Raw genomic sequence first — 14,229 nt, 5'->3', positions numbered from 1 at the left:
GTAACAAGTGGAGCCTCGTTAGACCTCGTTAGAAGTTCGACCTCTTTGACAGTCAGATATCTTGCATGTTTGTAGGTGACCAAATACTTAATTTCCCCTCTAATTTGGAAATAAATTCTTTAAAAATCAAACAATGTGATTTTCTGTTTTTTATTCCCCACATTCTGTCTCTCATGGTTGAGGTTTACCCATGTTGACAATTACAGGCCTCTCTAATCTTTTCAAGTAGGAGAACTTGCACAATTGGTGGTTGACTAAATACTTATTTGCCCCACTCTAACTATTTGTTTTTGCAATTGCTGATAGTTCTATCAGAGAATGACTGAGGAAAGAAAGGTTCAGAGAGATTTCACGATGCTAGACGAAGGTGTATCAGTTTTCCTTTCTTGAAGTTTCAAGCCGCCAATCGGCGTCATCACTACCATCTGCTGTGCCGAGTAAATCGTCGTCATCTGAAGCCTCAGGTTCAAACATGTAGAGATAAATTGTAGCCCTCGTCATCGCTGACGTCACAAAAAAGTGATCCTGAACGAGTACTTTCGCTGGAAATATCACTATCGCTGTTGCTGCTATGGATAAAGTCTGCCATGTCTTCTGTTGCCTGACGTCACGCTTCCAGTTTTGGGAAGGTAGTATTGACGGAGTTCCAAAAAAATAAAAAATAAATAAAAAATGCAAATTCTTCTCACAGTTATGCGTTAAAAATGACAGTCGTTTCGACGAACTCGTCCAAAGGTTTACATTCGTAAAATTACACCGATATCTGACAAACTCTGCATTTGCCCTTTAAGTTGGAGAAGGTGTTTGACTGTGTCCCATGCGGAGGATGGTGGAATATGGTTGATTGAATTACCCGCACCCCATACATGGATTGTAATTGATCAGTGTCTCAATTTGGTCAACACTGCAGGCAGGTTGTTCAAGACAGTATCTGTTGTAAAGATCAGAACCAGCATCTTCGATTCAGAGGCCTTTGTTCTCAGTGAAAATCACTTGTTTACAGTCGAGGAATGGAAAAGGAAAGCGAATGGAATAGGAGATCAACAGGCAGATTGGTGCAATGTTTGCATTGATTTACTGGTAAACATACGTTCCCATGGGTTGGAACAGGTGTGTCTGCGTTTCTGAGCTTGGAGTGGAACAAAGTACCAGCTGACAGTATGCCACGTCACCTGACAGATACTACATCTGTAAATGTTTTCTGCTAGATAATGTAGGAAAATATGTGACATTTTGCCTACTGTGTCCACACAGCAGTGTGATACATCTGTTACTCTGGCAGGTTGGCATCAGCAGTGGCCCATCTGTCATTTGGTAAGTTTAGGTTTCAACTCCAGGGAATAATTGTGTTATTCAGCATCTAAGCAGCCTGACAGCACTGACACAGCTGATTTAGAACTGAATGTCTCCCTTGCTAATGCGACATGATATAAATCTTTATGAGGCTGTAGCTACACACATGCACATAATATAACCTCATCACAACTGTAACATTTAACGAATTACTGACTGCTGGCATACTGATCGTTCGTCACATATCACCCAATATCTAGTCCTTTTTCCCTCGCTTTCACGGCCGGTATTAAATCATGCCTGATTAGTGGGACGCGAAATGAAGTCAAGGGAGATAATCCTTATCATGTGACTTTTTCGTATGTGTGCAAATGTAGAGATCAAGTGTAAACTGTCTGTGCAGATCATGTGGCTCAGCGATAGACTTTGAAATAGTCACATACAAAGGCGTGCATTAAATGTATCAAAATTTCTTGAGTATGTTACCCTATCGTGTATAAAAGGCCAAATTACCTTTGAAAACATGCTTTCCCTCACCATGTGTTCTACATAATGTACACACATACCGTATTGGCCCGAATATAAGACGGCCCTGATTACAAGACGACCCCCTCTTTTTCAAGACTCAAGTTTCAAAAAGACTTTTTGAACACCAAATTTTTGTACAGAAAATAATTACTGTACATCTGAAACAAATGATTAGAACCAAATATTTGAGAAAAAAAGCATGTTATTTTGCCTCATTCAAATCTTAATATCTGAACATTTAAATACAGTGGGGAGAACAAGTATTTGATACACTGCCGATTTTGCTGGTTTTCCCACTTGCAAAGCATGTAAAGGTCTGTAATTTGTATTATAAGTTCTCTTCAACTGTGAGGGACGGAATCTAATACAAAAAAAACCAGAAAATCACGTCGTATGATTTTTAAATAATAAATTTGCATTTAATTGCATGAAATAGGTATTTGATAAATCACAAAAATCGAACTTAATATTTGGTACAGAAACCTTTGTTTGCTAGTACAGATACCAAACGTTTCCTGTAGTCCTTGACAAGGTTTGCACACACTGCAGCAGGGATTTTGGCCCACTCCTCCATGCAGATCTTCTCCAGAGCCTTCAGGTTTCGGGGCTGCTGCCGGGCAACACTGACTTTCAGCTCCCTCCAAAGATTTTCTTTCGGGTTCAGATCTGGTGACTGGCTAGGCCACTCCAGGACCTGAAGATGCTTCTTACGGAGCCACTCTTTAGTTACCTTGGCTGTGTGCTTTGGGTCGTTGTCATGCTGGAAGACCCAGCCACCACCCATCTTTAGGGTTCTCACTGAAGGAAGGAGGTTGTCAGCCCAGATCTGGCGATACATAGCTCCATCCATCATCCCCTCAATACGGTGCAGTCGTCCTGTACCCTTGGCAGAGAAGCAGCCCCAAAAAATGATGTTTCCTCCTCCATGTTTCATGGTTGGGATGGTGTTCTTGGGGTTGTACTCATCCTTCTTTTTCCTCCAAACACGACGAGCCGAGTTTAGACCAAAAAGTTCAATTTTGGTCTTATCCAACCACATGACCTTCTCCCATTGCTCCTCTGGATCATCCAGATGGTCAGTGGCAAACTTCAGACGTGTCTGGACATGCACTGGCTTTAGCAGCGGGACCTTGCGTGCGCTGTAGGAGTTTAATCCATGACGGCGTAATGTGTTTCCGATGGTTTTCTTCGAGACTGTGGTTCCTGCTCTCTTCAGGTCATTGACCAGGTCCTGCCGTGTGGTTCTGGCCTGATCCCTCCCCTTCCTCATGATCAGTGATGCCCCACGAGGTGAGATCTTGCATGGAGCCCCAGAACGAGGCAGATTGACCATCAAGTTGAACTTCTTTCATTTTCTAATAATCACTCCAACAGTTGTTACCTTTTCACCAAGCTGCTTGCTTATTTTCCTGTAGCCCATCCCAGCCTTGTGCAGGTCTATTATTTTATCCCTGATGTCCTTACACAGCTCTTTGGTCTTGGCCATTGTGGAGAGGTTGGAGTTTGTTTGTTTGAGCATGTGAACAGGTGTCTTTTATACAGTTAACAAGTTCAAACAGGTGCAGTTACTTCCGGTAATGAGTGGAGAACAGGAGGGGTTCTTAAAAAAGAACTAAGAGCTGAAATATTTACTTGTTGGTAATGTATCAAATACTTATTTCATGCAGTTAAATACAAATTTATTATTTAAAAATTATACAATGTGATTTTCTGGATTTTTGTATTAGATTCCGTCCCTCACAGTTGAAGAGAACTTATGATACAAATTACAAACCTCTACATGGCTTGCAAGTGGGAAAACCAGCAAAATCGGCAGTGTATCAAATACTTGTTCTCCCCACTGTATGTAAACTAAAGTGCAATCACATTCGTAAATGAATGGCTTCTGATTTTAGAAATGTAAATAAACCAATGTATTGTAATAAAACAACAAAATTGCAATAACTGCATTAACCATCAAAGTGAAGTCTAACTGTAACTGTAGTCTTGAAACAAATCTGAATAAGGAAAAACATTGCAATAAAATAATGCAAACTGGTTAAACTTGAGATTAGCTGAGATCTGTCATGACAGAACATCGCTTCATTGATATCTGGCGCCATCTAGCGTCGTGAATGGGTATAACGTCTAGACCACGAATATAAGACGACCCCCACTATTTCAGTCTTATTTCAATGCAAAAAACACCGTCGTATATTTGGGCCAATACGGTATAAGGTGAAGACACTTCTTTATTAAAATATTGTAATATATTTCTCAATTTTCTTGTCTATGTTCCTTGATGTATACCAATTACTGTAAATCTATTTTGTCATTTTCTCACATTCCAAAAACATGCATGGTAAGCTGATTGAACACTGGGCATGAGTGTGTGTGTGAGACTGCTTTTTTGTTTTCTTGTACCCTGCGATCAGCTAGCAATCGATTCAGAGTGTATCCCGACTAGTGCCCATACAGTAGCTATCTTGTATATGCTCCAGCAACCCGGAACCCTTGTGAAGGTCAACCCAAAAGAGGAATGAATGAATAAATGTGAAGTGTCAACACCAATACTGTGATGACATGGGCAATGCCCTGCCCCTCAATAAGAGGAGCTCATTGAGGGTCTGCATTCTGCCTGGTCCTTTGCCTCCTCTCTTCGTCTGTAGGCCATCCTGATGGCACTCCTCTACCTACCTGTACTTCTACTAGGGTAGGGGGGCCAACTCATGGGTCTCCCAGCAGCCTAACAAGGCACTGCATGGCTTCAAGTCATAGAGCTTCAGGTGCTTCCAGCTCACACACTTCAATGCACATCTGTTTCCCTCTCTGCTGTGCTCCGGAAACCAAGGTTAATTTACAAGGGTACTTACTAGGCCTGAACGATATTGAAAAAAACTATTGCTGCAATTTTTGGGGGGTTTGCGATATTATATTGCGATATTAAAAAAATATATATATATACTTTTTTTTAAAGAAATTTTCACGAGATGACTTGAATAGATAGCTGTTTGGAAAGACTTTGGATGACTTACAATGACCAGTGTACAGTGATCCCTCGTTTTTCGTGGTTAATGGGGACCAGAACCCACCGGGATAAGTGAAAAACCGCGAAGTTGCGCACCCCATCCCCCAAATTTTTATTTTTGTGTGTGTGTGCTCAATGTATTTATTCAGATTTAGCATTGGAAAGAGATACATATAAGGCATGTTTTTTTCTCACTTTTTCCCCAAAGTATGATATTAAAAAATATATACATTATGTATATACAGTGGGGAGAACAAGTATTTGATACACTGCCAATGGGTTTTCCCATTGTGAGTGTATCAAATACTTGTTCTTCCCACTGTATATATTAATAAATGGTTTTAAGCACTTCAAATGTAATAATTATGAACAGTTTTAAACATAACTGTCCAACCAAATCATTTTTGAACAACAATAAAGTACTGTAGTAGAAAAATGCTTGGCTTTATTAAATACTTCTGTTTATCTACCTCAGCTATGACTCTTGGTGGACATGTAGAAATGACAAACTCCTCATGATCACTTCTGGCATTTAATTTATATGTCTCAAACGCCTCCACACACACACACAAACACATTCATTCCAAAGCGGCTTCCTTGCAGAAACTGTTTAACAAGTTAAACGATGATTGACACCTGCTGCGCTGTGATGTCCGCTTCTTTGGCAAGATCAAAGATGCCAGCATCATTAACTTTAATAAGGAAGTGCTGCAGTGAATGTGAGGTTCAAAGAGCTGGGAGAGGGAGGGTGTGAGGCTCTGCGCAGAGCAGAAAGCAGGGCATATGTCGATTAAAAAAAATGAAAACTATCGCACGTCCTTGCGATGGGACTATCGCGCACGCACACATCGCGATGGTGATGTTTAAACGATATATCGTTCAGGCTTAGTACTTAGTCTAATTTTTACACTATAAGGCGCACCTGACTATAAGCCGCTACCCACCAAATTTGGCACGAAAATGGCATTTGTTCATAGATGAGCCGCACTGGACTATAAGCCGCAGCTGTCCTCACTGTATTATAGGATATTTACAGCAAAAGATATTAACCAGTAAGACTTTATTTGACAGTGGCATCATACGACTGTCATAAGACCAAATGAACCACCATGAAGCTTTGAGCCAACTGGCTGCAAACCACCATGAAGCTTTGAACCAATTGGCTGCAAAGCTACATGGTGGTTCATTGCTTCAAGGAACTTCATTTGGCCAACACTGCTCCCTTGGGGGACACCGTCAACCTCTGCTGCCACCAGCTGTGACCACTGTTGATGTCCAACATGCCTCCTAGCATGCACTGCAGCGTTACAGATGTAAATAATAATCAAAATTAATGTTCTGTGCCAAATATTTCTTCAGTTACTGTTCCAGTTGTTTCATTAATTGCTAGTTATGGTATTTGGTAACAGTTTATTTGGCAGTGGCGCCATAAGACTGCCATTAGACAATCATAATTATGACATTACACAGTCATGAGCATTTATGAGTGGTTATAACATCATTTCGTGTTATCCACCAAATTATCTCACTGTTAAATGGTTATAAAAGATCCAAACTGGACGTAAATGGTGTTAGTGACATAATTTGCCGGCTGACACTTAATTACATATGCAGTCATTGAGGCGCATGATAGTGTCATGTCATAATTATGACGGTCTTATGACTGTGTTATGACACCGCTGTCAAAGTGTTACCTATTAACCCAAATAAATAAATAATAAATAAACCTTGTAGTCTGAAAATTACCGTAGTTCATGATGAGACGTGTTAATCATTGGTTTAAGTCACATCATAGGCAAACTGAGTAACTTACTCTAGCTATTGAGAAGCGCTCTAACCTCATGCTGGACAAACCAGCCACTGCACACACGCAGATACCTACACACACATACAGCAGTTGAAATACAATAAGTGGGCAATCACAACAAAAAGATAGGAACAAGAAACAAAAACACCCTGTGTCCTTAAATTCTTTCTGTCCGGCTGCATTTTATAAATGCCTCACAATATGGACAAAAAGGGAATATTTCTAACTCCCTTGGAGCACAGCAAAACGTTTCCAAAAATAAAAGGCATTCAGATCTACCAGTGAAGACTGTTTTCAGGTCAATGGATGACAGATGACAGATGATTGCTTCCCATTTCCATTTTACCCCATCACAGCTAGTTGATTGCGTCAATATTAGACGCTCAATGTGTTTTCTCACATAAAATTCATTCAACTATGTACTTATGGTCCTTGTACGTTTTTTTGTTTTTGTTTTGGCTATTACAAAAAATACATTCAACTAAAACATATCCACATAATTGGAAACATAGTACTGTCCTTACTGATTTAGTGTGAAATAAGAAATCCACAATAATTCTTAAATAATGCATGTACATGTCGTCATTTATCATATTATTACTGTATTATTGAATTTATTACTGGGGGGAAAAAGCCATGTACTCACTGTAGCAAGTTCATCAAACTTTCCAAAGAGCTCATTGAGCAATTTGACCAATTCCTGCGCAGTACACTGGGATGCCAGACTGGTGAAACCCACAATATCTGCGAATAATATGCTGTCAAGACAGAGAGGAAAAGAGAGGTTAAGACGTCTGATAAAAATCTAATTTATTATTAAGTTACGCTCTACATTCTAAACATACCAAAGAGAGGACTGAAATTTCTGCTGTATAGATTTTGACTTTCAGAGTGTAGCAACAAGTGATTGTATCTCATCGCTCAGCAATATTAAATGAATTACAGGTTTTACCAAAATGATGCTTGCAACCTGATGAGCCTGAGATAGGTGATGAAAGCTGCTTAGCCCCAATTTCATTTCTTCAGAGACAAGCCAGATGGCAACAAAACAAGACATTTTATCGGGCTCAAGGCCTGTGATTGCAGACTGTTCTAATAGGTATAACAGTAGCTCCTCTTGATCATTTTTTGACGATGTGGGATATTTGTGCTACTTGTTTTATGCTGAACGAAATTTTAGTTTAGTTTTGTTTTGTACGTTGCTTGTTGCATATTTTAAGGGCAACCTCAGACTTCAAGACTTTTGATCAAAATTGTTCTCTTTTACTAAAATATGTTCTAGAAAGACATCAAATATTGCTATTGATTTAAAAATCTATAATATTTATTACAGGTTTTGACCTACGGAGAACGCCGTGTTTTAAGCGCGTAAGAAACGCTCGGGTTGATGACGTAGATTGTCACTGTCACTCGACGAATATTACCGGGTTACTGCAATTCCTTCTACGCGGCGAGACATCCAACACATCCGCTCATCGGTTAAAAGCGGCGAGTACTTACTTTTGTGTTTTTATTGAGTCTTTTATCACCTTCTCATTGCCTCAAAATACTTTTTCATGTGTTTCCCTCTCATACTGTTAAGCATTGCGTTTTCTTGTGGTAACTTTAAAGCGGATTGTTGAAATGTTGACCACATTAGTCACGTAGCATATTTAAACCACCTTTATTTGATATTACTACGTGTAAGTATTTTCTTAAGGCATCTTTAGTAGGTTTTTTCTGTATGAATCTGAACAAAACAAGATGAAGGTGCACGGTTGTACTTTGGGTGTCAAATTCGGCTCCCGTAGAACACTACGCCGGTGTAGCACATTTTGGCAGATCACCAGGTTATTTTTCCTACTCTGGTCTCGTCTCATCCTGTCTTTCCTGTTCAATTTGCTCTTGCTGCTCGTTTTGTGAAAAATCAACAGTGCTGTCATGCTCATTAATTTTCCTCTTGGGTTCAAATTGAAAGGGTTGAACAGATGACATGTTTATGTTGCCAGAGTCATACTCTGGAAGCCCGGCAGTGTGACCATGTGACGTGACCGCCCTGAGACGTCAACAACAATGGCGACCTACTAGTTAAACTACTTTTACAAATCGTATAAAAACGAAAACATCAAGAGGGGTTTCAATATCAAACGATTTTAACTCACAATAACGTTTATCTTTCAATGCCTACAAGTCTTTCCATCTCTGGATCCCTTTAATGACAGACAATAGGTCACTGAGCCTCACAGGGTAGAAGGACTCGTGTGAAAACATAGATTTTTTTTTTTTTTTCGTTTTGCAACATGGTAATATCAAAAATTACATGCAAAATTTAATTATTTGATACTTTGATAGTCTGTGTAGTGAAAAATTGGTTACATTAAAAAACATTGGTTTTTAACTTTGGTCTTTTGTATCCTGCATGAACAAGGTACTCCATGAATGTGGACTCAGTTTTATGTATATTTTGGCTGCACATTGATAGTTGTTTGGGAACCTGATGTATTCAAAGCCAATAGAGACAAAATAAGCAAAGAAATAGACATAGTGCCATTGTACTCTAGGCCAGGGGTGTCAAACTTATTTTGGTTCGCTGGCCAAATTTATGGCAATTAGATCTAATGTGGGCATGTGGGACATGTGCCGATTACCGGTTTCAAGGTATACCGTGAGATGAAAACGTCACGATTTCAAAACCGCAAAAAAATTCCGTCATACTGTCCCTAAGGTATTAGCTATGTTTTTTATGTCCCAAAAATGCAGGGAGGAATCCGTCGCTTGCAGCTGCAAGGCTCAACCCCTCCGCCACCGGTTGTTGCTTAGTGTCAGTGAGTCAACTGTGCTACACAATGGCTGGAAGAGGTGAAACTCCTGGACTTTTTTCCCCATTGAAGAAAACAAAATCGCTGGTAAGGTAGCGTGTTTAGTGTGTCTAGCGGTTGTAAAATATGTAGTGTTTTTTTCCCTCTGTCAACTGTCTGTGTTGAGGAAGAGAGTCTGTGTTTAATGTAAACATGATACCAGTCATACACACGTGCTTTTTATGGAAAGTAATTCAATGATTTTTGTTCTGATGGTGATAATGTTGAGCTGTGGCTGTGGGTTTAGGCCACCTAAAGGACTGCATCTATTTTAATTAGAATATTTCAGTCATTTTTTAAATTCAACTTATTATACTTCTGTTCCAATTTGCTAATATGTTTTGAAAAATAAAAACCCTGTTCAATGGAAAAGGTTTTCTCAAAGTAACACATTTTAGAGCCGTAATAGCAATACCGTGAAACCGTGATATTTTGGCTTAAGGCAGTACTTCTCAAATAGTGGGGCGCGCCCCACTATTTGAGAAGTACTGGCGCATGTGACCTCGGGGAATTTTTTTTTTTTTTTTTTTGCCGTACTAGAATAAAGTGTACTTGCACATCCACTCATTGGGTGGCAGTGGCGCTCTCATTTTCAAAGTGCGCGCAGTATTTTTGAAGTAACCAAGAGCACACGGATTCACGGAAGAGAATCATGAAGAGAAGGAGAGCCGTTTTCCAGCCGGACTCACGCAGCGACCCACTGTCTTCTCCGGTTCTCACGTGTCCGCCCGAGAAATGCCATTTTCGGCTTGGGATCGTCACGACGACCGCCCTCACCTACGGTTCTCCCTCGGCCGCCGAGAATGCGCTTTTTTCGGGCCGTTTGCCTTTTGGCTTCGACATTTAATACAGTGGTAGACGAGGAAAGACTACTGTTTACTGTGTCTAAAAATGATTATAGCGGACAGTCGGAAGCCAGATCAGTTAAGACGCCACTTAAAGATATTAGACCCCAATCTCATTGATAAGCCGCTTGGTTGTTTTTCAGCGAAAACGTGCTGAATATTGGCAACAATTGTTACGCTTTGTCAGTGTGATATCAGTAATCCAGTGAGCACTGTTAGCATGCTCAATGCAAAATAACCCCACATCATTGCAAACTGGAGGTGATACTGGGAGCAGGGAAAATAAAAACTGTCCTTCTGTCCAAAGACACTTTTTTTTTTTCTTCTTCTTCTATTCAGTTTTGTTTTTTCGGTCAAATTTTTTGGCATATTGTCCTCATGAGTTAATGTTTCTAATCAATTTGAATTTGTTATTATTTACTGATTTTATTTTTCAGTATCAAATGGTGAAAAATATACCTTGATTGTATTTTTACAGTTTGGATGTGACTTTTTTTTTTTTTTTTTTTTAATTCAGGCAAATTGATGCGCGTTAAGTCTTTTCTGTTACAAACACAACAATGTTAAAAAAGTTATACTTTTACTTTTTGTCAAGGTTGTTTTTCAGCGAAAACGTGCTGAATATTGGCAACAATTGTTACGCTTTGTCAGTGTGATATCAGTAATCCAGTGAGCACTGTTAGCATGCTCAATGCAAAATAACCCCACATCATTGCAAACTGGAGGTGATACTGGGAGCAGGGAAAATAAAAACTGTCCTTCTGTCCAAAGACACTTTTTTTTTTTCTTCTTCTTCTATTCAGTTTTGTTTTTTCGGTCAAATTTTTTGGCATATTGTCCTCATGAGTTAATGTTTCTAATCAATTTGAATTTGTTATTATTTACTGATTTTATTTTTCAGTATCAAATGGTGAAAAATATACCTTGATTGTATTTTTACAGTTTGGATGTGACTTTTTTTTTTTTTTTTTTTTTTAATTCAGGCAAATTGATGCGCGTTAAGTCTTTTCTGTTACAAACACAACAATGTTAAAAAAAGTTATACTTTTATAAGTTGATCTCTGTTATTTTCTCTAATAGAAAAAAAAGGATACAGTGTGAGGCAGAGGCGTACTTATAATAGTAATATTATAGACAAATGATACTATTTACAGTGGCGGCAGAGTTTGGGGGGGCCCAAAACATTTACGTCTTCCTTGGGGGGGGCGTAACAGAAAATAATTGAGAAGCACTGGCTTAAGGTTAGCATATCGTCAGAATCTTATACTGGCACATGCCTAATGTGGTTCAGACTAGTTTACTTTTGGCCAAATATCTCAATGGCACTGGAAGATGAGCATTCACAGCCATTCCTTCCAGTATAAGTAAGTGGTCAGTTGCCAGTGGCAGGCAATGAGTTAATTTTGCATCACTTCCATAAATTTTAAGATACTTGCAGGTCACTTCCTGTAAATTTTGGATAATTTCCTTTTTATTTTTCCAACATTTCCAGGCTGCTTCCTGTTGATTTGGGGGGCATTTTTTGGGGAGCTACTTCCTTGTTACTTCATTGGCTCCCATTGACGGTGTAGTCCAAACCATTCAGACTGGAAGGGGGGCAAATGAATAAATATGACTGCGAACACAACAGTGAGCCAAGTGCACACTCGATCACACATATCACAAATCTACGGTTTTACGGCGCCAATGTCAAAATAAAAGCATTCAATTTTGTATTTACAGTACAAATGAGCTATAAGGTGCCTGTCCAGGCGGATTGGACCCCCTAGCGGGCCGCGTCTGTCCCACGGGCTGTACATTTGACATTCCTGCAATAGGTCGTACTGTTGTGTAATGGATGCTAAGAAGGAAGCTTGAAGATAGTGGGGTTAAGAGTATGGCTTGGGAAGAGGCACAGCAGAAGCAACGCTAAACAATAGTGCAATCAAACACCTCAAAGTGGACCAGATCAACGAGATGTCAGGCCGCTCTGTGATTATTTAAAAAAAAAAAAAAAGAAAAAAGATTTTATTGTTTTTGTTATTTTTTTGTGGGTGTGCTACCACACGTGATTGTAGCAGATTCTCTACTCTCTGCACAGAATTGTGTTGACCGGAATCAGAGAGGTAGCAAGGGAAGCAGAACAGACATAATGAAATACATGGAGTATGTGTAGGGCAAAGACACTGTAATGACCAAGTCCAGTACCCAGTCAAGTACTCGTTGCTAAGCAGAAATTTTGTTTTGACTCCAGGTCAGCAGAAACATATATATTACAGGCCTTTGTGGTAAAGGAGTAAAATTACATCAAATAAAACATCAGGAATATGGCTCATACAGACACTGGAATGGATTGTCTATTGTCTCACAGAAGTGCTGTTGACATTCTACCTCTGCCTCCACTCCCACCTTCACTAACACTGACACATCAGTCGTATTCTCTTTTTAGAATGTAATCAGCTCAAGGTCAAGTCAAGCTCTAACACATAATTATACTACTACTTCATTCCAGGCTGAACTTGACAGTTGAAATAAACTGATGAAATCCACACACTTGGAGCGACAGTAGAGCCTATATTATCGCATATCATTTCTCCTTTGCAAATATAGAGCTGAAACATATAGACCCATAAAGTGTGCGCAAGAGTGGCTTGGATTGTTCATGGTTCCTGTGCTCAGATGTTCTATTCAATGAAAAAATCTCATGCATGGAATAATGGGTACACTTATTAATAGGCATTATTGGACATAAGCTCGGTTATGGTATTCCTGGCAGCAAAAATTATGTAACAATTGCTGGCAGGAATAACGATATTAGGATGTCGACTAACTAATTCTTTCAGCTTATTTGCCTTAAAGATGCACTTGACTTTAATTTTTCACCAGGTTGACACGAAAATGCGCATTTAAAGTGCTCAGAATGTCATTTTTTAAGCCATTTTAGTTTTCTTCTTTTGGACTCTTCTGCGTTAGTAACTTCGTTACCTCAACATAAGAGTAATTAGTTACTCGGCAAAGTAACTCACGTTACTTTTCATGTTCTACACGTTATTACATGATCCATTTTGTAATGTCTTTGATATCAATTATGTTTTTAATAACTGATTGAACTTTTTCCTTCCAAAAAAACATAGGTCATCTTTTTCACATTTTTTAAAAATTTCACCTACGTATAAAGAGTGTAATGGTATATAAACGTTAACTTTTAATTGCTGTGAGAAAAAAAACTTTTTCATGCACTGAAACATGACTCGTGTGTACAGTCACACCCCTAATATATGGCGGAAAACACAGACAAGGCTGAAAAAGCTGTTTCTGCTCTTGCATCCCCCTTTGAAATAAACTGCTGTATTTTAAGCCAAAAGAACAATTGTGTTTGAGAGAACAATATGTCTATATATTGCCATAGCAGATTCATGGCGCATTAAGGCCCCAAACTCTTTTTAATTTGTCCGTTTTACCCTGGAGACCCCTGCTTACAGATGTCACGCAACCGCTTTTGTTTCAACCCACCCATAAAAAGAAGGTAAGTACTGTATTGGCCCGAATATAAGACCGCGCTGATTATAAGATGACTCCCTCTTTTTCAAGACTCAAGTTTGAAAAGACTTTTTGAACACCAAATTAATTTTTATACAGAAAATAATTACAGTATATCTGAAACAAAGGATTATAACAATATATTTGAGAGAAAAAGCATGTTATTTTGCGTCATTCAAATCTTAATATCTGAACATTTAAAAATGTAAACTAAAGTGCAATCACATTCGTAAATGAATGGCTTCTGGTTTTTGAAATGTAAATAAACCAATATATTGTGATAAAATAAAAAAAATGCAATAAATGCATTAACCATCAAAGTAAAGTCTAACTGTAACTGTAGTCTTGAAACAAATCTGAATAAGGAAAAACATTCCGATAAAATAATGCAAA

The 14,229-nt window shown here is 38.9% G+C and overlaps 1 protein-coding gene across 1 annotated transcript in view; it reads right to left on the bottom strand.

Moving 5' to 3' along the window:
- adcy1a (adenylate cyclase 1a) overlaps positions 1–14,229 on the bottom strand; it is a 136,554-nt gene that overhangs the window by 95,385 nt on the left and 26,940 nt on the right. Inside the window, exon 4 of the mRNA XM_057840746.1 lies at positions 7,282–7,393. Coding sequence (XP_057696729.1) covers positions 7,282–7,393 — 112 coding nt within the window. The remainder of the gene's footprint in view (positions 1–7,281; positions 7,394–14,229) is intronic.

Source organism: Corythoichthys intestinalis, chromosome 7 (genome assembly GCF_030265065.1).
Source record: "Corythoichthys intestinalis isolate RoL2023-P3 chromosome 7, ASM3026506v1, whole genome shotgun sequence".
NCBI classification, from domain to species: domain Eukaryota; kingdom Metazoa; phylum Chordata; class Actinopteri; order Syngnathiformes; family Syngnathidae; genus Corythoichthys; species Corythoichthys intestinalis.
Note: the sequence above shows the minus strand (reverse complement) of the source record. Positions and strands in the feature narration are given on the sequence as shown.